The 26,202-nt window shown below is 36.5% G+C and overlaps 1 protein-coding gene across 3 annotated transcripts in view; it reads right to left on the bottom strand.

The window, feature by feature from the left end:
* Positions 1–26,202, bottom strand: part of rempA (intraflagellar transport protein rempA) — a 47,557-nt gene that overhangs the window by 18,243 nt on the left and 3,112 nt on the right. The window contains exons 3-9 of one of the 3 annotated variants that reach the window (XM_074184696.1): positions 19,789–20,062; positions 17,855–18,121; positions 12,748–13,344; positions 8,076–8,768; positions 7,770–8,024; positions 7,494–7,720; positions 2,627–2,841 (exon numbers count right to left, since the gene is read on the bottom strand). In XM_074184696.1, coding sequence (XP_074040797.1) covers positions 2,627–2,841; positions 7,494–7,720; positions 7,770–8,024; positions 8,076–8,768; positions 12,748–13,344; positions 17,855–18,121; positions 19,789–20,062 — 2,528 coding nt within the window. Of the gene's footprint in view, positions 1–2,554; positions 2,842–7,493; positions 7,721–7,769; positions 8,025–8,075; positions 8,769–12,747; positions 13,345–17,854; positions 18,122–19,788; positions 20,063–26,202 lie in introns of all 3 variants that reach the window. The other 2 variants (XM_074184694.1, XM_074184695.1) reach the window with 2 other exon arrangements.

Raw genomic sequence — 26,202 nt, 5'->3', positions numbered from 1 at the left:
ATCGATCTAATATATCCAACGCCGTTCGTGGTATTAGCAAGTGGAGTAGTTGTTTTCTGATAGGCGTCAGTCCATTCAACCTACTGTGTAGGTATATTCGAGACTGGATTGAACATTTGAAGTTTATTTCTTTAGATTTGTTTACTGCCTGTTTTCAAGCATAGCCCACTGACTAATAAGAAAGTTATGACGTGTCTAATAGATTCGTTTTCACCCGGGATGTAATTATAATTGAAGACTCCAGGGGAAAAACGACCTTAGTCCCATCAGACGGAATTTGAGAAAAATCAAATTCAATGTTTCCCAACTAAAAACAATATGTCAGACTCATGAAAAAAATATGCAAAAATCAGCATTTGATCAGAAAATATGTTTATTAACACTCGTACCAAGCAAAATAAGTTTTTGATGCCTTCTTGATGGGTATCTGGCCATGGTACAATTTGGTCAACATCACCGCGCTATTTCTCTTTCTTGATGTGGTTTTTATAGACTTTTTCGCTAATAACGGAGATTGTTGGTACATGCCTCTGAATGTTGCCTTGTGGAAAATCTTACTGGGGTTTTCATTTCCGACTTTCAGCATTCTGACCGGCCGGGTAGGGAAGGGGCATTTAGCAGCGTATTGTGAAACAAGAAAAGCAGCCCAATTCAGAAATTCTAAATTATTTTGTCCACAGTTGATTACTTGGAAAGGGTTCGGTTTTACGCGACAGCTTTTGAATTCTTCCCTCCAGTCATCTGGCGTCTCTGTATATGTTTTTTGATTGATGAGACTCATGTTCCGATCGCAATCCAGGTAGGAATGCCCACGAATCGGAACTATAACTTTCACTGTTTCAAATCGTTTTTCTTGCACAACCATATAGTGTAAAAATCGTATAACAGTGAAGTTCTTGTTTTGCCCAGAACATGAGTCACAAAAAATTGCCAGCTTTCTATCCTCCATTGGCAAAATGTGGCAAAAGAAGTGGTACATCATTGAACACACATCGTCAGCTCCTTTTCGAGCAATAGATTCGTCGTAAGTGTAGAATACGGCTTGCGAACTCGATAAAACATGGATGTTGAAGCTAATAAAATCCAGTTGACGTTTGTAGTATACGTCGTTCATTGTTATGTTAGGTGTTGGTAGGTTTTTTTGGTAGTCCATTGTGATCGCTTCCATGTTTCTGGATTTCATACAGCGTTTACGATAGGGTCTCTTCAGCTGATAGAAGCGCTCACTTCTCCTCAGATGAAGTTCCTTTTCTCGTAGCTTAACGTCTAGCTCTTTCTGTGCCTTCTCTTTGACGGGACCATCCAGATTTGATTTCGATTTCTCAGTTAGAGAAAAAATGTCAGCCTTCAAAGTATCGCAGGTGCTGCATGTATCCTTGCAGGGATAACCAAATGAAATGTTGAAATTATTTTCAAATATGCAGCGGAACGATTCATACTGCATTTCATGATCAGAGTTTTGCTCAATATATATATATTCTGTGTAGCTTAGTGTATCAGGTAAATATACTTTCCTCGAATCCTTCAATGAATAATGAGATTTACGGCCCTTCAGACTTTTGATGAAGTCAATGGCCTTTCCCTTGGTCTCATCGCTCAGTTTATGTGGGCGTATTTCATGTTTTCCGCGTTTGTCAGTTGGCGGTTTTCCAACACGAACAAGGGAATCTCTCACATACCTGACTCGTCGATCTGTAATTATGTGCAAGAATATGAAAGCCTTCAAACAAACTGTTAGCTCGCGGATTTTTTCATCCTCACTAATCCTAACTCGATAGCTGAATGAAGCTGTATTAATTCGTGCCTCATCTTCATTCTTTCGTGGACGTCGACGCATGACTGGGAGAACAGTAATAAGACCAGCAAGGTAAGCATTTTGAGCATTGGTGTCCCTCAAATCGTTAAAATCGCGAATTATTCTTCGGCGTTCTGGCTCACAAATCAAAGTGAAACAGTGAAATCGTGTACACCGGCAGTCAGGCTCAAGTTAGTGGGTGGTAGCTCGCAAGGTTTTCATTATATCTCTAACCCTAGCTGTTTTTTTCTTTTTTTTTCGTTCCGCTGCTCAAAGGTCCTCTCTCTTCTTCACTGGACGCAGAAAAGTCACTGTCCATTGCACTTTAATACTGCAGAATCACACACGTTTGAAAAACAGTAAAGTTTCAAGAGAAATTGTTACGGTACGACGTATGGACTAGAACAAAACACAAGAGGATTGATAAAAACATGTTGGGTGATGCACGCCGATCACTGTAGTTTACACAAACGACAATGGTAAAAAAGGACTGAAGCCGTTCTTCCCATGGCGCGCTAGGACTCACGTCGTTTTTCCCTAGCAGGGCGGATGTTCTTAAGCTTATTTCTATGGACTCCAGTCCCTCTTGCCATTTTTCGATTCAGTCATATTATAGTACTTCCCTAATGCTACTAGATGGCGCCTCAAACTCATTTTGTTGACAAAGTCGACTGAAGTCGTTTTTCCCCTGTGCCTTCACTTATGTACGCTGGAGGAGAACATATCGGTGGTATTTTTTTAATGTAAGAAAATTATTACTTGTCTTTAGTTTTAGACATATAAGCCTGTAACTGTTGTGGATGATCACTGAACATCCTAGGAATATCATACAAATGTGTGTTTGCTCTTTCATATCTAGCAGCAGCCTCTTCAAATTCACCAGACAGTTCCAAAGATTTAGCCCATGCATGTTCGGTGTTTCTCAAGTTGATTCTGTCTTTAGATTCTGCTACTGCATGAGCTGCATCCATTTTATTCCTGCTTCGAAGCAACTTATTTTGCAAATCATGTCGACCACACTGTATGTATAGCTGCTCAGCTTCATCCTGAAAAAAAAAAGGTAAATAAATTGACATCAACAAATATTGTTCGCATATTTCTATGGGAAATGATTTCAGCATTATGCTGATGATTATACATAATGATATGTGAATATTCAAGGATGTAAATCTACATGAAAAATAACGATAGGCTGCTTTATAAACTATGGTCAGAAAATAGGGGTTATGGTACAAAGAAAAACCGGTTATGGTACAAGGGAAAACGGTTACGGTACAAGAAAAAATGGGTTACGGTACACGGGAAAACTGGTTACGGTGCACGGGAAAACGGGTTACGGTGCACAAGAAATCGGGTTACGGTGCACGGGAAAACACGTGACGGTACATGGAAAAACGGGTTACGGTGCACGGGAAAACGGGTTACGGTGCACAGGATAAAGGGGTTACGGTGCACGGAAAAACGGATTACGCTACACGAGGAAACGAGTCACGCTGAAACAAAAAACCGGAAAGAGGGGAAAGGAAATAGCGCAATCAGGTGTTCTATACATAGATAGCCGGCAGTTGATGGCGAAGCTTGGCTTTGGAAAGACCACCTTTGGGAGCCATGTTTTTCATAGTTAAGAGCCGTCATAACCAATTCTTTTTTAGCAGTGTTTTTGTTTAGTGCAGAAGAATTTGAAAATTGTATTCATGACCCGGTCAGTATCACTGATGAAATTGTAACAGACAAAAACAGCACTACTTGGTTCAAGATATGAAGCAAGTTGCTTGCTTTCAGTGAGCTGCAGAGGAAGGCAGAAGGTGAATCTTTATGGGCGGCCGATGCCGAAGCTTGGCTGTGCAACTCACCGCCTTTGGGAGCCTCGTTTATCATCGATATTAGAGGTCATATATTATCGTTGTTATTGATTATTGTCACTAGTTATGTCATACCTATATGATCAGAAAAATTAGTAATATTCATCATTGAATAAATAAAAATAAAGAAATGAAAAAAGAAAATAAAAAGTGGAGAGATTCCAAGTCACGTTAGTTCACGACGTTTCGACTGTTACTATCTACAATCTTCTTCGGGTGATAACTGGACTTATTCCTCCGAGATCTGACTATTTAAAGGTCATTCGAGTGCTTTCACCTATCCCCTATCTTCGCTTCATTGGTTTTAGCGGGGGATGACCGTTTAGCGGGAAATGACCGTTTGGCGGGAGATGACCGTTTGGCGGGAGATGACCGTTTGACGGGAGATGACCGTTTGGCGGGAGTTGGTCGTTTTTCGCTTGACTAGGGATTTCCCAACCCAACCCAAAAGTGGTTCTCAGACAATGGTCTTTCGTTAAATGAAAAAAAACTGTGCTTTTACGTTTTAACCAAGTTACGTCACGATGTTTCGATTGTTAGTATCCACAATCTTCTTCGGGTGATAATTGGACTTATTCCTCCGAGATCTGACTATTTAAAGGTCATTCGAGTGCTTTCACCTATCCCCTATCTTCGCTTCATTGGTTTTAGCGGGAGATGACCGTTTGGCGGGAGATGACCGTTTGGCGGGAGATGACCGTTTGGCGGGAAATGACCGTTTGGCGGGAGTTGGTCGTTTTTCGCTTGACTAGAGATTTCCCAACCCAACCCAAAAGTGGTTCTCAGACAATGGTCTTTCGTTAAATGAAAAAAAAATGTGCTTTTACGTTTTAACCAAGTTTCGTCACGATGTTTCGATTGTTAGTATCCACAATCTTCTTCGGGTGATGACTGGACTTATTCCTCCGAGATCTGACTATTTAAAGGTCATTCGAGTGCTTTCACCTATCCCCTATCTTCGCTTCATTGGTTTTAGCGGGAGATGACCGTTTGGCGGGAGATGACCGTTTGGCGGGAGATGACCGTTTGGCGGGAGATGACCGTTTGGCGGGAGTTGGTCGTTTTTCGCTTGACTAGAGATTTCCCAACCCAACCCAAAAGTGGTTCTCAGACAATGGTCTTTCGTTAAATGAAAAAAATAAATGTGCTTTTACGTTTTAACCAAGTTTCGTCACGATGTTTCGATTGTTAGTATCCACAATCTTCTTCGGGTGATGACTGGACTTATTCCTCCGAGATCTGACTATTTAAAGGTCATTCGAGTGCTCTCACCTATCCCCTATCTTCGCTTCATTGGTTTTAGCGGGAGATGACCGTTTGGCGGGAGATGACCGTTTGGCGGGAGATGACCGTTTGGCGGGAGTTGGTCGTTTTTCGCTTGACTAGGGATTTCCCAACCCAACCCACAAGTGGTTCTCAGACAATGGTCTTTCGTTAAATGAAAAAAAAACTGTGCTTTTACGTTTTAACCAAGTTACGTCACGATGTTTCGATTGTTAGTATCCACAATCTTCTTCGGGTGATAACTGGACTTATTCCTCCGAGATCTGACTATTTAAAGGTCATTCGAGTGCTTTCACCTATCTCCTATCTTCGCTTCATTGGTTTTAGCGGGAGATGACCGTTTGGCGGGAGATGACCGTTTGGCGGGAGATGACCGTTTGGCGGGAGATGACCGTTTGGCGGGAGATGACCGTTTGGCGGGAAATGACCGTTTGGCGGGAGTTGGTCGTTTTTCGCTTGACTAGAGATTTCCCAACCCAACCCAAAAGTGGTTCTCAGACAATGGTCTTTCGTTAAATGAAAAAAAAATGTGCTTTTACGTTTTAACCAAGTTTCGTCACGATGTTTCGATTGTTAGTATCCACAATCTTCTTCGGGTGATGACTGGACTTATTCCTCCGAGATCTGACTATTTAAAGGTCATTCGAGTGCTTTCACCTATCCCCTATCTTCGCTTCATTGGTTTTAGCGGGAGATGACCGTTTGGCGGGAGATGACCGTTTGGCGGGAGATGACCGTTTGGCGGGAGATGACCGTTTGGCGGGAGTTGGTCGTTTTTCGCTTGACTAGAGATTTCCCAACCCAACCCAAAAGTGGTTCTCAGACAATGGTCTTTCGTTAAATGAAAAAAAAAATGTGCTTTTACGTTTTAACCAAGTTTCGTCACGATGTTTCGATTGTTAGTATCCACAATCTTCTTCGGGTGATGACTGGACTTATTCCTCCGAGATCGGACTATTTAAAGGTCATTCGAGTGCTCTCACCTATCCCCTATCTTCGCTTCATTGGTTTTAGCGGGAGATGACCGTTTAGCGGGAAATGACCGTTTGGCGGGAGATGACCGTTTGGCGGGAGATGACCGTTTGGCGGGAGATGATCGTTTGGCGGGAGTTGGTCATTTTTCGCTTGACTAGAGGTTTCCCAACCCAACCCAAAAGTGGTTCTCAGTGTTAAATGAAAAAAAAATGTGCTTTTACGTTTTAATCATTCAAGAACCACTCCAGATCACAATTAATGGATTAATTCAACAACAAGAGGAGATAAAATTTTTGGGTTTGAAGATAACAGAAAATCTCAAATGGAACAAGCATATTGATACGATTTGTAAAAAAGATATCCTCAATATCTTATTGTATTCAACAACTACGCTGGAATGTAAATAGATCATTCTTATTAATGTACTACCATGCATACTTTCATTGTAACATTGTATGGTAATAAATGGTATTGAAGCTTGGAGAGCATCTGGTGATTGTTCCAGAATACTCAAAATTCAAAGAAACCATAAGGTATATAGCAGGAGTTACTAGAGGGACAAGTTGCAAACTCATCTTCGAAAATCTCGGAATATTGACTGTTACAAGTACATACATTTATGAGACATTAAAATATGTAAAATCGCACCTAACCAGGTTTCCTACTCTTAATGATAATAAGAATTATAATACTAGAAATTCCCTACTCTGTTGGAAGTGCCAACACACAGATTAGTTGTATCTGAATCATGTCCCAGGCTTATGGTCATTAAATTGTACAATAAACTTTCAAGTACAATAAAAAATCTGGCTCTGAAACAGTATAACTATCAAATCAAAGAGTTGCTCCTGGATAAATCCTATTATTCTCTCAAAGAATATATAGATAACTTATGACCCTGTACATGTGTAACATTTTAGGAAGATTTTAATAATGATGCTGTTACATAAATAACAGATTATTTTTGGTTTTGACTTTTATATAGTATCTACAAGTCCAACATTTTAGGCCGATTTTAATAACGATGCTGTTGCATAAATAGCAGATTCTTCTTCTTCTTCTATTTAATTTTGGTCCCAGCTTCCAGATGGCGCTATAATGACCAGTGCTCCTCCTATCAGAATTGATAGGAGCTTCGTCGGGGGGGGCGTAGCTGTCTTGCTCGCAGCAATGCTGCCACCCCTTTTTTGTCTATATTTTTTATTATATTAAAAACACTTAAAATTTTTTGGAGACTTCCAAACTTTTTCCACAAAACTACACATTTATTTGTTAAAATCCTGTCTCCACGTGGACATCCGGTCCACCCCGGCCTCCAACCGGCGTGAATGGGGACAGGAGTTATGTACATCCACTATAACACTCCCACGTGGACATCCGGTCCCCCCGGCCTCCAACCGGCGTGAATGGGAGTGCTGTTTCTCTATTACACTTATGAACTTTCACAAAATACTTTTAATTTATTGATGGCACGTTCTATTACGGCAGACATTCACAACACTGAGTTTCGTTCCCAACAATGGATTCCGCATAGATGATCCAACTGAATAAATATTATTATTATTGATTAAACTTACCAGCATACCAAGATGAACAGCAAGAACTGCAACTTTTGCTTCATGAGGTATGCTGTCATCCATCAAAGCAACTTTTAGTGCTCTAGCAGCTGCAGCATTACCCATATGACCCAGGCATACACCAGCTACATCCAATCTTCTAGTTTTCACACACATTCTCGCTAAGCTAGCCCAAACACCACGGCTTTGTACTAACTTAATGGATTTGAATGCAGCATCCATATTACCTTGAAATGAATGTAAAAGTAATCAACAATTTCTAATATTTCAACCTACCTAGAGTTAAGTTATAACTGAAGTCAAGAATTGCTTCCCGGGTAGCTTTGTCACAAGTCTCTAGACCAATGAAATCATTCATAACCTCTTTGACTATACTCATCTTCTGGAGAGTAATGATGAAAGGACTTGAACACGCTAAAATTCTGGTTTCAGAGTCAATTCCTATGATGTCATGTATTCTAATCGAGTTTTCAGATGATATAAACATAGTTATCAAAATCTGGTCCTCATCTTTAGGTTTCCTTTTCTCTTCTGTAAATGAAAATTGTAACAAAAAAAGGTACCAGAAAGTAGAAGATTCACCTGCAGTAGACTTTGATCTGGCAAGAAATCCTGTTTTTGCCCTTGGCATCTTGAGCTTTTTGGCAACACATACTAGCAACCTGGAATCATCATTATCCCAATAGAAGTCGATAGGAACCCTATTTCGACAAATGTCATCAAACTCCAGCTGCTTGTCATTGACACTATCAGTTATGTCGATATTTCTACCCTGTTCCAGTTCACTATATTCATAATCACCAATATTTTCAGGAAAATTGTATTTTCGAAAGTCATACACATTAATATCATCTTTCTCGATATCCCAAACATAAAGCTTGCCATCTGGTACCAAATTAGCAGCAGCTAAAGTTAAGGCCACTTTATTTCCCTTGGAGTTGGTTTTTGCTTGTATAATTTCTCCGAAATCACTTATCATATCATACACGTTCCTCACAGGGGTTATGAGTTTGGGTTGGTGTGAAATTAGGTCATAAATTTTCAAATATCCCTCCATTGTGAATGTAGTTAAGTAGTGAGATGTAACATCCATACCAATTGGCTCCCCTTCCCTCGCACCAGAAGTGAGTGAAGTCAACAATGAACCCATAGATGAATGGAGAGAAACAACTTTTGAATTGATTGTTATTAGAAGGACGTCATACAAAGCAATGCCATCATTGTCATAATTGAAAGTTGTTAATGGTTTGACAGAAAAATCCTGTTCACATCCAGCTAAAATATGTGTAATAATAATAATAAGTTTATTTACCAAAAAATGTTACTACATAATCAACACTAGAATTAATTGTTATTGAGATGTAAATAAACATGGAATTCCCACTAAAACTGAAGTTGCGTGTGGAATTTGCACAATTAAATTTACAATTTTTTTTTGCCGTTTATTATGTACAATGGTTTGGATTGGTCTCACTTTGTTAATTCCTATATTGATTCTTAACAATTTTGATACTTGTTTTAGATATGACTACAATAAAGTTAACAATACACAAAAACAGTAAACAAACAATTTGCAAATTGTTTGAAGGTGGTTGACAATGATTCGTGGTGTATTTCATCAGTTCGGACTTCCATTGACTTTATACAGCGTAACTCACCGTCGATGGTAGGTTATACGTTTCTGGAAAACACAAAGCATGATTTGAAAATTTCACCTCTCACATTTCCTTACCTGTTCTATCGATCTAAAATATTTTCAGCATTGCGGCGTTGCCACTTCCATCAAAAAGTCCTAGCAACTTTATTTTTTTTAATGGAACACCCCGTATATTAATACATTTTTGGAATCGCTCTAGTATTCTAATACTTTTTTGTTAATAATGGCCTATACCTATCTCTATCTGTTTTCGAGATAAAAAATAAATTGTGCTAAATATGGTCCAAAACATAGCCTTAATTGAAATTAAGTACATCAGTACTCTCAATTCATCAAAAGTTGATATTTTGATGATAGTTTGGACAAACTCGAAATATTCAAATAACACCAAGAAATCGACTCCAGGACGTGCTAAAATTACTATTATTTCCATTGTGCATAAAAGTAGTCGAAAGTTCATTTTTTCAAATGAAACCCCCTGTATATTACTCGATAAACTGAAAGATGTTGAAAAATGCTTCAAGATGATATACATGTCCCTATCCCTAAATCGTCAAGTTTTCTTAATAAAGTCGCTTTTGTGGAAAAATAGTTATTCACGTTTTACCTACAAGTGTTGAAAGTGGCATTTCATTTTGTGAGTGGGGATTATTGCGAAACGAGCATCAGCAAGTGGAGCAAACTCACGAGCAAAATAAAATTACTTTTAACAAATGTATCATACAAATTTTTTTGTATAACGTTACTGCTGATAATAAAAAAAATTATAGAGTCCATAGGATTTGAACACACGATCTTTGGATTACAAGGCATATGTTACAACTACATACGCCAACTCACGTTATTTTAAGGAGGATTATTGGTTAGTCATGAAGGACTTTCTACAGTTGGACTGAATACTACTTCGTCATCGTCAGTAACTTCACAGGCATTTGCTATTACCAATAGCACGAACTGCATGTGTGAACTTTTCTAAATGATTTTTTGGTAGGTGTTCTGATCGAAGTGTTTCTATCAAAGAGATTTTCAATAACAGTTGTACAAAAAATAATTTTTAAAGAATTTGATTTCTAGGTAGCCGTCGAAATATCAAGCTTATGACAGTTTGGTGACTTTTATAAATAATTGATAAATGGTTATTGACAGTGTTTCAAAAAATCGCCAAAAATGTTTTGAAAGCATGATTTGAAAATTGAAAATGAATGCAAAAATTGATTATTCAAACGAAGTTTTTATGAAATTATTTATCAACACGGACAGTATGATCAAATCATTGCCAGAACTTGTAGAAAATTCAACCAAATGTATCCTGAATTAACACCAATGAACGAGAGGAAGTTTGTAAGATTACAAAATAATTTCCTTAACTATGGCTCCATGTTAAAAGCGCCTTCAACATTACCAAAACCTGTTACTTCAAATGAGGACAATACTGTTAACGTTTTGGCATATTTTTATGTATATCCAGAAGCTTCCATTCGCAGTGCAGAAAAAGATTTAGGTGTATCACATGCTTCAGTACAACGAATTTTGAAAAATCACGGAATGCATCCGTATAAATTTACCAAAGTTCAAGCTCTAAAAGCAGAAGACTTCGAATGTAGAATGCATTTCTGTGAATCCCTTTTGATTCATACACAGGAAGATCGGGATTTTTTGTCAAAAATAATTTGAAGCGACGAATCAACATTTTTGGGCTGATCATAATCCTCATGTTACAAAAGAAATGGGTTTTCAAGAAAAATTTGACCTGAATGTTCTCTGTTTTCTGAAGAACAATAAAATTAGCTTTTTTATTTATGAAGACACACTAAATGCAGAGAGATATCTCCAAATATTAAGGACGACTGTAACAGATTTTCTTGAAAATTTGCCTTTAAAGGAATATAGGAATTCATGGTTTCAAGTGGACAGAGCGCCAGCTCATTCCACCCAGGAAGTTTCCAGGAAACTTGACGAACTCTTCGACGAGCGTTGGTTTAGGCGTTTAGGGCCGTGGTATTGACCACCGAGATCACCCGATCTCACGCCACTTGACTTTATTTATGGGGTGTTTTAAAAGAGAGGGTATACAGTACTCCAGTGCATACCAAAGAAGAATTGCGACGGCGAATAGTGCGGAGTATTGAAGACCTGGATTCCCAGGAAATTGAAAAAGCAACCACAAGTCGCGTACAAAAAAACATTTTAAAGTGTTTAGAATGTAATAGACAACATTTTCAGTATTTATTGTAAAAATGTGATATTTTGTTTACAATTTTTTTATTTTGAATCATCCTATTCTGTTATTGTCTGTACTTTCACATGTTTTAGCCCACAAAATTTTACTTTTTACCTAGAAATGACTGATTTTTGGTACAGTTGTTTCCTGGAAACTTTGAGCCATAGTTAAGGAAATTATTTTGTAACCTTACAAACTTCCTCTCGTTCATTGGTGTTAATTCAGGATACATTTGGTTGAATTTTTCACACGTTCTGACAATGATTTGATCACTTTGTTCATGTGTATAATAAATAATTTCATAAGAACTTCGTTTGAATAATCGATATTTGCATTCATTTTGGAAGATGATTCGAAACACCGTCGATAACTCTTTGTAAATTACTTATAAAAGTAACCGAACTGTTATAAGCTTGATAATTCCACTGCTACCTAAACCCAAATTCTAAAAAAAAATAATGTTTCTAGAAGAAGCGACTTTATTGAGAAAACTTGACGATTAATGTATAGGGACATGATATATCATCTTGAAGCATTTTTCATAATCTTTCAATTTATCGAGTAATATACAGGGAGTTTCATTTGAAAAAATGAACTTTCGACTACTTTTATGTACAATGGAAAAAATAGTAATTTTAGCACGCCCTGTGTGATATGGAGTCGATTTCTTGGTGTTATTTGAATATTTAGAGTTTGTCCAAACTATCATCAAAATATCAACTTTTCTCTCGAAAACAGATAGCGATAGGAATAGGACATTATTAACAAAAAAGTATTAAAATACCAGAAAGATTCCAAAAATGTATTAATATACGGGGTGTTCCATTTAAAAAAATAAAGTTGCTAGGACTTTTTGATGGAAGTGGCAACGCCTCAATGCTGAAAATATTTTAGATCGATAGAACAGGTAAGGAAATGTGAGAGGTGAAATTTTCAGAAAAATCATGCCTTGCGTTTTCTAAAAACGTCTAACCTACCATCAACCGTGAGTCACGCTGTATAAATACTACGCTCAACAATTTTATAATTTTTTCATCTGATTGCTGAGGAGAGTGGAGTGAGGACTGCTACCTAGGAACTTCCGAATTATTTTTTAATTCGGCAGTTACTCATAACGAATACGGCAGTGAGTTTTTAATAAAAGATCAATATTTTTTATAAAACTGTGACACTCTGTTACTCGGAAACGAAGCATGTTAGGACACACGTTCATATGAACTTTTTTCGTGAACTATGTCAACTAATCACCACGTGAGATTAATGACATCATTCAAGATACAGACTGTAAATTTACTGAATATACAATATTTTTCAATAACCCTTTATAATTGTATTTTTATTGTGAATTAGTTTTGTGCTAAATTGACAGTTATTACCTTTCTTACCTTTTGCTTTTCCCGAATTTAGTTCTAATATATTGTTATCCTTCTCCCATGTTACCGCATACATGAAGATTTTTTTTCCATTAGTGAAAGCTAAGAGATTTTCCGAAATCGCCATATCAGTAACCTGGGAGTCTAATTGCAATAAGCAGTCGCTCTTTGCACTTTCTAATAAAATCTGAGAAGCAGTTTTTTGTGTACCCCAAATTTTCTCAGAAAATTTACTACATATTCTTTGTTCTTTCATTATGTACACGGATGTAACACAATTCACACTCAAAAGTGGCAATCTTGAAATGAAAGAACCCCACTTCAGCTGCTTTATTGTTCCATTTATAGCATTCACGTTAGTCAACTCCCAACTATCTTCTGGGTTTTCTATTTCAACCTGGTTCTGCTTTCTTGTCCAGAAATATATTCTACCAATGTTCGTTCCAGCGCATAGCGTTTGATTCACTTTGCAATATGTAATACAGGTAAAAATTTCACTCACTGTATTGAACTTGTCGTCGGTGTCATAGATTTTCATTACTGTCGACAGCACATAATTGTCATTCGTTTCTATGTCCCAAAGTCGAACTGTCAGATCACCTGCAAATGTTTGGACCAGATATATTACTTATCTTTATATCTTGATGAAAATATCAACAAAATAATGGAAGATATCGTCAAATTTATTTGGTGGAACACGTAAAGATTTCGATTGAATTAGTTATGTCCTTCAGGACAAATATAATATGTAATTATTTAATGTCGGTGAACAGGAGTATGAACTAACGTGAAATCTCAATGAAATTGATTTACCAACTGCCAAAAAAAAATTATTATTTGAAGTGAAATGAATTTAAATGGCATTGTTAATGTTTAATGTCAGCAACTTCAATGTTCTTAAAAAGTTTTGAACAAAAATATCCTACACGTTTCACTTCCTATTATCAATTTATATGTTTGATTCATTGTTCTATACTCATTTTTACTGCCCTGAAGAAGCTTCCCAGTAGAAGTGAAAGCTTGGCAAAGTAAATCAAAGTTTTTATTTTTGACTGAGAGACCCAGTTAATCCATTTTCCTGTACATTTCCCCAGTTGCTAAGATTATACCCTTCAGATAACAATGGGGTTCTTCGAAGAGATTGAAATAAACTATGGTTTCCAGATTAGCAGAGCAATGAAGGAATGGAGTAATACGAACAAGAAACTAGCATCTAATTGCAACAGAAAAATTTGTCTCCTTCAATGCAGGAAAAACAATGAATATCCTTTTCAATTCTACAAATTGAATACATACAGAATAGTCAAACCCACCATTACGCCGACGACACACAAATATACGCCATTTTCAACTTGACTTCCATAACTAACTCAGAAATAGTAATAAATTAAGATCATATCTACGGTACACAATCTGAAGCTCAATGGGAAAAAATCTTCTTTCATGATTTTGGGTCGTATATCATGCATAAATTCAGCCACTGGACAGATAAAAATCGAAATTGAAAATGACTACCTCCCTCAGGTCAAGGAGTGCTGGAATTTAGGTTTGTATCTAGACAATGAGCTGAGATTTTCGGGACATGTCAGCAACTTATGTAAGGTATCAGACAATTGTACCCGAATCGTGACCTTCTTTCCACAAAGACGAAGCTGACATTATGCGAAAGTCTCATTTTTTCAAAGCTCTCATGTTGTGACAGTGTTTATGGACCTTCTTAACGCCTATGCGATTCCTTCCGTCTGCAGAGAATACAAAATGCTTGTATAAGGTACTTATACGGATGTTGCAAATTGGACCACATTAGCCACAATGTGAAAAAACTACACCTCCTCACAGTTACCTACAAAACATTTCTGACACGAAAACCAGCTTACCTTTGTGAGAGATTGGAGTTGTTCTCAAGCATACCCAACTCTCAGACGCGACATAAAAATATCTTAGTAATCCTAAAGCATCGCAGTTCCATTTATACTCGCAGTTTTTCTAACAATGCCGCCAGGCTCTATAACGAATTACCGAATGCATATAAATCATTCAGTCTACAGAATTTCAAGAAAAGATTGAAAATCAAATTTAAAGTAAATTCGGACTGACAATCTTGATAACCATACACATCTGTTCGACTGCCTTTATAGATTTCTGTATTTCGATTATACTTGTAGAAAAGACACTCCCTTTCTCATGGTAGGGTTGAAAAACAGCTCAGACTGAACCCCCGCCAATTCATCATTTATTGAAATAGTATCTTACTGTCAATGCTATGTATTCTATTGTATATTATGATGAATTAAGTCGATTTATTATTATTATTATTAAATGAAAGGAATTTTTATGACATTCATAATTTCAATGACAACTCAAGAAAAAATTTAATCTCGAAAACGTAATGATTAAAAAAAATAGAGAAACTTTTTAATAAACAAACAAAATTTGTAACAGAATCAATTTTTTATGGACACTCTCTCTAGGTAAGTTCTTTATAAATCTGACTAATTTACTTTTGAATTGGTTGATATTACGGATCTGTTGAATATTCGAAGGTATAGTATTTCCAATACCAATTGGAACAGCACATAGAAGAAATTCCCGCATCGACATAGGCGTCGGCATATTATTTTTCAATGGTAGTTTTTCAGTTACTTATTCTTACAATCATAGCAATTGATCACACCATGAAAAAGTTATCTCAACTGAATTTTTCCACCATGGGTAATTATGAAAAACTTCGAAATTTAAGGTAGTTGATTTCCGAGTCGAAAACTCTAAAATATAAAAATATAAAATTTTTGTCAAACATATATATACAAAATAATAGAGGCCAACAAAATTGCTAGAAAAATCAAAATTCTTCTTCGCTATATTCGGATGAGGTGGAATCATCATCGGGTTGAATAACGATCGGATTTATGGAACTTTGCACACAATATTTGTTCTCTTCTTTTATAACGTGGGCCACACAGTTCTTCCACACATCACTATTACCTACTTCATTCACCACTCGCCTTATATTGTCAAGCACTACAGCATTCAAAGTCGGTGACTGATTACATTTCCGCAAGCTTTCTTTCATTGTGGCCTAAAGCATTTCAAATGGATTGAACACACAATAGTATGGAGGCAAACGTAAGAGAATATGACCACGTGTTTCACAAATCGAATCAACAATAGGTATACTCTTTTTTGAAATTACGTTGTTTTAGGGTCGCCAGTAATACCTTTTTCGTTGGAATCTTTTCGGGTATTTCCATGTCATGATTTCGCATGAAATCAACAATATCTGCTTTTTTGTGTTATTGTTTGATATTGTAGTCAATAACCGAGAATGATACGAAGCATTATCCATAACAATAACCGAGTTTGGAGGAATATTTGGGAGAAGCTGCTCACTGAACCAGGTTTCGAATAAAGCCGCAATCATATCTTCATAGTAATCAGCAGACGAATCTTTTATATTTTTGGCCAATAGAAGCAAAGCGTTTGGTACGAAACCACTTTCATTCCCAGCATGCAAAATTATAACACGTTTTCCCCTTGAAGGTGTGTTCAAAGCACAATACTTGGTTTCGTCTACACTGCCATATTTGACAACATCATGGGTGTCAAACCAAGTTTCGTCCAGGTAGATTATGTGTCTGCTGGATTCTCGGTAGCTTTTCATTCGCCTCAAATATTCTTGTCGGAGTTGAACAATGCGTGTCGACTCCATTATAACCATCCGATTGTTCAATTTTTTATATTCGAAACCACAAGACGAAAAGACACCTCGTAGAGTTTCTAAAGATTTATAATTGTAATCGGGATAGTCGAGTAATTTATACCAAATCATTTCCAAGGTTGGTACTTCATTTTTTGGTATATACCATAAATTGTTCGCCGAATCACATCTTTTGTAGCACCATCAACGTTTGCGAATTTTTTATTCCTTTGTTTTCGTTTCATTGCATGGTCAATGATATCCCCTATTTTAATGACTCGAAGAACAGTCGAACGAGATAATTTCGTTAACTTTCATTAACTGATATTTTTGCACTCGACGCGCGTTTCGCTAACAAGGTTAGCATCTTCAGGAGAAGCAAATTGATACTGAATCTAAAGACAAGGGTTAGCTGTTTATATACCTGAAGTTTTTTGGTCCGATGTGGACTTTGTTAGTTAAATGATGATTATCCTAATTGATTTTTCGGTAATTAACTAGTGGAACCACTACCTGCAAATTAATTTGTCTGCTTTTTAATCTATTGTTGACAAATTGATTTGCAGGTAGTGGTTCCACTAGTGGTTAGATTCCTCAACTACATTTGATAGCACGTTTACTAACTATCTGGGCGTCTAGGGGCCACAGGCAAGAAATGTTTATGACTGTACTCTTATTTTTATTGCCGTTCCAATTGGGAATGGATATAAGCTGTTGTATAGTTTTGACATTTCCGGCCCAGCGATTTATGCACCCAAGGACACCAACACTGTGATATATTACCTTTTTTTGTTCAACTGTCAAAAGAATAAATCGAAGTTTTTTTAGAAGGAAGTTGATGTGACAGTCCCATTTCAGATGTATATCTATAAATATTCCAGGATATTTTATTTGTCGACATTATTCGTGTATTTTTTTCTAGGGTTAATCAAATTTGGGCATTGTTGTTTCGTAATTAGAAAAAGGTAAGAAAACGAAAGAGTACTCTTTAAAGTTTGTCCAAGCTTTCGGAAATTCAATAAATTGTTTTCATCATCAGGGATGCTACAAAATTGTGCGTGTAAGTAATATTAGGATATAAATGGATGGTTAGACTTACAACTTTATTGAGGATGTTTCATACGATGGTTATGTAAAATATTGGGCACATATTGTTGAATGAGCATTGATACAATACATTTACAAAAATGTATGTCTAATGTTTAATATTTGATAAAATACGTTACAGTTTGAAATGAAGAGGATAATGTCGTTTCATAAATCGTTTGTATTGGTTAGGATTGACAGACAGTTGACACGACTTATGTCATTGCTAATAGTGATAAAAGTATTCACTAGTATGATACGATGAAAATATTGAAGTATCCATTTAACAATGAATATAAAAATAAATATCTTTGAAGTTCGAACTACCTGTTAAGATTGCTAGACTGGTGTTTCCAGCCCAAACAATTCCTTGGCTTCCCACCATTCTGGTCTGGACTCTGCCACTCAGTTTCACTTTGCTCACTTCTGATAAGTCACCTTGATAACTCACTGAAAATAACCCAACAGTGAAACCTTCCATCATGACAATTACAGCATCTTTTAGAGGATGATAAAAGAGACATGACAGTGGGACTCCTTCTGTGTCCAATACTTTAGTACATGAACCACCATTATTCACATAGTATATTGAACCTAAAACAAAACGTCGTATTATGTAAAATGACTTTTTTACTTTTATTCCGTACAAAACTTCCATACAGGATTATGCTGGTATAAGGAAGTTATTGAATAGCATTTAAATAGCATGAGGTGGTGAGTGAAAGCTCATTTGATAGGGGGTTTTATTCTCTATTCAACCGGGCGGAGAATTACACCACAAACAGGAAGGAAACTAAACTAACACTTACGTTTTCTGTTATTACAGTAAATAAATAAAAATAGAGTCTATTTTAAGTTTCAGTCCTGACGCTTTGCAAATTGTCGCGAGTGATTGTTGGACAACACACTTCCGTAATCCCTCATAGGAAGATATCGAAAGGAGTTAGATCTGGTGATCTTGGAGGCCATCCCACAGATCCTAGGCGCCCGATCCATCGTCCTGCATAGACAGTATTCAAGTAAGTCCTCACAGCAACTGCTGTGACGACTTACTTGCATCAGTGGATCTATCACTGTTTCCAGCAACAGCAACAGAGGGCACCAGTCAGGTTTTCCCTAATGAATAACAGACCTGTAATGTGGTTACCCAGTATTCCTGCTCATACATTCACTTTTTGAGGAAACTAAGTATGAGTTTCCTCAGTACCTTACATTTTGTTTGTGCACGAGACCGTTTAAAAAAGAAGTAGCCTCATCACTGAAATATATATATGTTTCAAATAGCAAAATACTGTTAGAGATAATTTCACAAATTTCTAGACGGCGGTTTGGATCATCTTCCGTCAGTTCATGCACCCTTTTTATTTTGTAGGGATGATTTTTTTTATAAATCTCATCTGCAAAACCTCACAATTCAAAGCAACAGTTCAACTCGATTTTTCGTAATTAGTGAATCAAAGTTTAACTGTTTGAAAAGTGCAGTAAAGAATAAATTATTGACTTTTCATTGATATTGTTTTTTAATTATGCTTATGTATCAAGCTATTTCGCAAAATGTAGAAATAAAATGATATATTAATCTGTTTTTAAAAACTGTATCAACTTTGCATCATTTTTGGCATAATTTTTTCTGGTGTTTTAAATTTTTGCGAAATAAGTTGTATTTAGAATTGCAATTGGTAATAAAAATGCGTTGGAAAGATAAGTTAGGCATGAAGACTAATTTTGTTGAGGTTTGGCTAAATTTGAGAAATCGGCAAATGTCAAATTTTCGAAAAACTGTAAAAAAACAAAATTTGTACTAGAGAGCTAAAAATTGGTATATGGGTAAAAAATGAAAAAACAATCATCTTTTCTCTTTACCAATTTTCGAAATTTCGAGAAATAACTGCTTTTCTGAACATTTTTTGGAAAAAATGTCAAATTTGACAGGGAAGAAAAATCACTTGATCGTTCATATGCATATCATTTGGCATCATTTTTAAAGCACAACCTAATGGAGATATCAAAAGTTGCTTGAAGAGATGAACAAAAAAAATCCCATTTGATGCGCACTTTATGTGTGACACTGTACATATTTGTGATGCATATCCTCATGTTGAAACCATTCTGGAATCATTGAAAAATGCGTTTCTTTTTTTTTTTCTATCATATAATAATTTTTGTTACTTATATGTTATTTATTTATATATTTTTAAAATAATGTATCTATATTAGGATGTCCTAAAGAAATCAATGAATATTATTATTATTATAAATACCTGCTTGTGTTGCAACAAAGAAATTCATGTTATCTGCTCCATCTTGAACTCTAAATTTTCGTGCAGTAGTTTTGGGCCTCCAATTACTGAACATGTCTAATGCACGTTCATCTCCATTAACTGCCGCCCTGGCAAGACCTTCGACATCGAAATCAAAATGATTTTTTATTGTGAGTCTAAATGTGAGGTGAGTTACAGATTCCTTCAAATCTAAGTGGAATGTTAGATTAGTTTCACCTTTGTTATCTACTTTCCATCCAATAACAGAACCGCTCTAAAAACCAGTATTAGGAATCAATTTCAATAGCAGCATGCCAAAAAATTTTTTTGCAGTTACAGTACCAAGTGAATTTGTTTTGGGTGGTGGTGGTGGTAAAAACACTAATTACACGTTCAAGGAGGCTGACAGACAACGAGCACAAACAACAGGAGTTGAACACCTTTGAGACAACTCTACGAATGAATGACTACTCGAGAGAAAATTATAAAAGCCGCATCCAAGAAACATATGGAAACAGCAGAAAGTCCGATATACACCGGTCATAACAACAATACTACCATATATTGAAGAAACCACAGACAAAATCAGCAGAATTAGAATTCTCCACCAGCACAACATAGCAACATCATTGATGGTTCCAAAACGTACCACAAGGTCTATGTTCCATAATCCAAAGGATCAGATGCCACTGGAGTCCAAAGGAGTTTACGAATTACAATGTCAAGACTGTGACAAGGATTATATCGGCCAGATCAACAGGCGAATCAACATACCCAAAGATGAACACAAATTATTATCAGTGAAAAGAAAAGTTACCATGTCTTCTCTCTTCCAACACGCATTGGCGACTGGACACAACATCAATTTCGAGAACACAAAAACGCAAGTAAGCAATGGAAACTTCTACTCTCGAACAATCAGAGGCTATCTATCGAATTTGAAAAACGACCCAATAGTATGAACAAGAGGGATGAAACGCAAACTTTACTAGCAACATGGAGATCCGTCTTAACACTTCACAAAATCAAACAGAGCAAAACTAAGCACATCATAAGTCAGGTATAATGACAAAGGCGGGTGAGACAGCACAGGTAGTGGCAGCAACCCAGGGAAATGATAGCTTCCACCTCTATAAATTAAGAAACAGAGTTCCAGTGGACCAGTCTAGTTCTAAATTCTAAAAGATGGCAAATGAAAATAATCCTTGGGAAGGATCAAAAACACAGATCACAAAGCAAAACCTGAATTAGGAAAGGTTAATGCAGTCAAGCTACTGGAAAATAATTATGTGGAATTCAAAAGATAAAGATAAGTACTATTCTTATCATTCCCAATTTGATTTCAACTTAAGAGCCACCGGAAGACAGCCGTTTCAGACTGTTGGGCTTTATCAGTACTGGGTAGGCGGTCCTTGATTGAAGACAAAATGTGAAAAACCAAGAACAGTACTTGATAAAAATAACTGCATAAAATCAAGCGAACTTAAGTGGAACAACCTATTGGTGTGACACCCAACCCAAGTTAGCTTGCCAAGTGTTTATGTTGGCGTATGTGGTTTGACCAATCAACTGACAACTGCATTGGCAGGAATTTGGGAAGCTTTCCTGGAATGTCATCGGAAAACGAATCCACATGTTTCTAGAAATGATATAAAATCAAGGAAGGTTAATGCTGTCAAGCTGCTGGAAAATAACTCCATGAAATTCAGAAGATGAATATGAATACTATTCTAATCATTCCCTTTTTGATTTCAATTCCAGAGCCACCGGAAGACAGCTGTTTCAGCCTGTTGGGCATTGTCAGTACCGAGCAGGCAGTCCTCGATTTAAGACAAAATGTGAAAAACTAAGAACAGTACTTGATAAAAATAACTTATGTCTCGCTTGCTTTCACGCAGATATTTTTATTAAGTACTGCTATTGGTTTTTCACATTTTGTCTTGAATCGATTACCGCCTCCCCGGTACTGCGATGTCCAACAGGCTGCAACAGCTGTCTTCTAGTATTCATCCTCATAGTACTCATCTTTATGTTTTGAATTTCATGGAATTATTTTCCTGTAGCTTGACTGCATTAACCTTTTTTAATTTTATATCATTTCTAGAAACATGTGGATTCGTTTCCCGATGACATTCCAGGAAAGCTTCCCAAATTTCTGCCAATGCAGTTGTCAGTTGGTTGGCCAAACCTCCAACGCCGACATAAAAACTTGACAAGCTAACTTGGGTGTCACACCAATAGGTGGTTCCACTTATGTCTCACTTGCATCTACGCAGTTATTTTTATTATGTACTATTCTTGGTTTTTCACATTTTGTACGACCCCTCCCGATATAGAAAGCCCCGACACTCTGTCGAATGAGGCCCCTATGTCCTCCGTTAACAGATGAATATCTTCATATCCATCTCACCCCAGCCAGGTAGGGGTATACAGCGAAGGGCGGTATGGATGTCTGATGACTTTCATGCCACCATCAAACACCAGTCATGACCCGTTTGTCTTTCTGACAAACACCAGTTAAAAGGGGAAGGGAGCCAGGCTTCAACCTAAATGAACTCAAGATGGATTACGTCACATTTTGTCTTCAAATGCGGCAGAAAACGGCGATGCTCTCTGGCTTACAGAGACAGGCTTTTCTGGCTATCAGTGGTGCCATCAGTACCACACCGTTAGCGGCCATGCAGATCCTTCTAGATCTATCTCCTCTCCACATTTTTCTGGAGAGAGAGGCTAGATGGTCTGCATACAGACTTGTGCATATTGCCAATTGTACAAATCAATTTAATGCAGAGTGCAACAGACTTTTGGTTGACACTGGAATTCACAGCATCCTGGAAATGACCTCCGACTTTGTGCCTCCAACTGTCAACTACGAACTGCCTTATAAAGTACTGTTCCCGAGTAGAGAGGATTGGATCCTCCGGGAGAAGGAAATATTAAGAGCAGATAGTTGTTGGTTCACAGATGGATCAAAAACACCTTCCGGTTCTGGTGCAGGTGTTTTTAGTCGCAGACCCAGGACAGGGATATATACCTGCCTAGGAACCTATGAATAGAATAGAATAGAATTTAATCATCTGTAAAAGCAGAACATAATATGTTACAAAATAATTTGGTACACAAATGTTACTACTTCATTAGACTAGTCAACTAAAATCAGAATATATACCTATTTATAAGACTATTCTACATACATAACCTACTTTCAACGCTAAAATTTGTTAAAAAAGGTTAAAAAGGTCATATTCAGTCATTTAAAAATTCCTTCACAGAATAGAAAGCTCTTCTCAGCAAGAACTTACTTAAAAGAGATTTAAAAGTTTTAAAAACATTGAAATTTTTTTCACTGCCATATTTGTTCTTGGCTTTGTAAATGTGAGAGCATTGACCAATGGCAAGTCTCGAAAACGGCTGCTGCAAATTCCCTGCACTTCGTGTATTATAGTTATGGTGAGCAATATTTGTAGGTAGTACTTCAAATTGTTTTTTTATCTTTAAAATAGTTTGAAATATGTACAATGATGGAACAGTTGGAATAGAAAATTCAGTAAATATTTCTTTGCATGATATTCTTTGATGTACCCCTTTTATGCATCTAATAATTTTCTTTTGCTGTAGAAATACTTTTTCTATTTGAGTTGAGCCTCCCCAAAATATCAACCCATAGGATATATTTGATTGTATCAAACCATAGTAAACCAATAACAGCACGTCCATTGACACTGTATACTTCAATTGCCTTAGTACAAAGCAGTTTTTACTCAGTTTATTACATAAGCTGTTAATATGATTTTCCAGGGAACAGAACGTATTATTGATGTTTTTTGGAATGAATGAGATAAAATTTGATTTTTCTCTGTTCACACACAAGCCCGTACTGGTACACCATGTGTGAAATTGGTTTGCAACGGTGTTGGAAGTTTCTACTGTTTTTGCTAAGTTGTTTTCTCTCACTCTCATAGTTGTGTCGTCTGCATACATTATTTTGTGCGCTTGTTTGCATGTTGAGGTGATATCATCGACAAAAATAGTGAACAGTACTGGACCCAGTATTTCTGTCATGCGGAAATTTACGCAGAGAGATTGGAAGAATTCAACCTCATACAGAAGTCAATAAAAATATTATCGGACAGTCATGCGGCGTTGAAAGCTCTTGGCTCCTATCGAGCAACGTCTAAATTGGTAGCAAATTGACAAAAACGACTCCCCTCGATAGGAAGTCTTAACAGATTGTCTCTGGTCTAGATTCCTGACCGTGATGGCCTGGAAGGCAATGCAAAGGGGGTGCTGCAAGCAGCTTAATCGGACCAGAACCTGTCATTGGCATCGCTTTGGGCTTTGCCAAACAAACATTGAACATCTGGATGGCAAGAAGATGTATAGACCTCTTGGAGAATCTTCCAGGATTGGCTCACTCCAGGGCGTTTATTCACCCTTCGAAGATTGATATTAATCAGTTGTTGGACTACAGTAGGGATGAACTACGATGTCTAACAGGCCTTCTTACAGGTCATCGTCATTTGAGTCATCATATGCAGAGACTCGGATTGTCGGAAGACAGTGTGTGTCGCGGTGGAAGGACGAATAAACCCAGCCACTTTAGACCTAACCTAACCTAACCTCTAATCGTGGACCCATGCTTATATGAACTTTGGGGAAAAATGAACAGCAACAACGTTTAGAGTACAAACTTCTCTATCTGTCAGTATATACCACGACATAGTAGAATAAATATTTACTGAGACATAGAGTTACAAAACCACGAGACATTTAAACGGAAAAAACTTCTGAAACAACCTAATAGGTAAGACAACTTCTGCAACATGTATTATATTTATTGGGGAATTTTTTAACCCTATCTGTGTAACTAGTGAAAGTTGAAGTAGGATTAACACCTACAGACGATGACTACAGTATATATTTCCCACCGAGTGACTTCCGTTACTTAACTTAATGCAGAAGGTCCGTTTATGAAGACAAAAAATTTTATAATTTGGTCCAACTGTTGTAATGTAATTTCTTATTATTATCATTATTATTTCCTTGTTTCATTATTGAGAATCTAGTTCATGAATTAGATTCTCAATAATGAAACAAGGAAATAATAATGATAATAATAAGAAATTGCATTACAACATCCCACCGCTGCCACCAAATTTTGTTGGAGATGATTGGACTTCAATGCAGAAAAACGTTTCTATTCACCACAAAAACACAACAAGTCGCCGGAATAGATAAAATAGAGTACAGCTTTTGATAAACAATTTACATGTCGTCTGTTCAAAATGCTAATGCAAGTGTAAGTGTTCCTCAAACAAAAGAACGCTCGCTTTTTATGAAGTTCCTTGTTACGTGATCATAGACGCTAGTTACTGTTTTAACTTTCATATTCTAGCCAATAGAAATTAAACAAGTTAAAATGAGGTGATAACGACAACGAATTCATAAAGTATTGTCAGCAAAACATACATTTCTAAATTCAACCAAGTATTGCAAGATGAACATAAATAATTCATGAACTAGATTCTCAATAATGTCCACATTACACTAACTGTAATGTGGACCATCAAGCTATGCAATTGTATAAACAAAAAATTAAAGAACACAAATTAAATATAAAAAAAGAAAAAAGTCACTATTACGATTCAAAAATCAGGAAATCCAGTAACAAAACTAAACAAGTTTGGAAAATAATAAATAATGAATTGGGAAATAAAAAAAGGGCACTTGAAAAAAAACCTATTTCTCTAAAAAATGAATTAAAGGAGGAAATTAACAATCCACAAGAAATTTCAAACCTTTTCGTTGAACATTTTTCATCTTCTGCCGAATTGCTCATCTCAGAGCACTTTGGTCAAAATGTATTACTTCCCTGTACCTCTTCGAAGAATACTGTTAGTCAGTATCCCTTCGATACATCCCCATTCACAAAGACAGAAATTCTAGGTACTCTGGAAACAATGGCAAATAAAAACTCCGCAGGTACTGATGGTATCTCAATAGTTACTGTGAAAAAAATTGTAGACCTTATAATCGAGCCACTATTGTTTTTGATGAATCAGTCATTTTTTGTAGGTTGTTTTCCAAATGTATTTAAAACAGCTCTCATATTTCCTCTATATAAAAAAGGCGACAAAATTGAGGTAGACAACTACAGACAGATATCTTTACTTTGTTCCCTCTCTAAACTGTTTGAGAAAGTTGTTAGTAACAGAATTCTGAATTACATGGATCAAAATAATCTTTTTAGTAATAACCAATATGGCTTCAGGAAGAACAAATCAATTGAATCAGCTTCATACCATTTATTAAATTTCATTTATACACAGGTTGACTCGAATAAACTAGTTGTAACACTTTTTTTCGATTTGTCAAAAGCATTTGATACCATTTCTCCGAATTTCTTATAATTAA

This window comes from Leptinotarsa decemlineata, unplaced genomic scaffold (genome assembly GCF_025532065.1).
Source record: "Leptinotarsa decemlineata unplaced genomic scaffold, Ldec_3_MD MMD2_tig00026358_RagTag_RagTag, whole genome shotgun sequence".
NCBI classification, from domain to species: Eukaryota; Metazoa; Arthropoda; class Insecta; order Coleoptera; family Chrysomelidae; genus Leptinotarsa; species Leptinotarsa decemlineata.
This window is presented reverse-complemented; position numbering and strand designations above follow the sequence as displayed.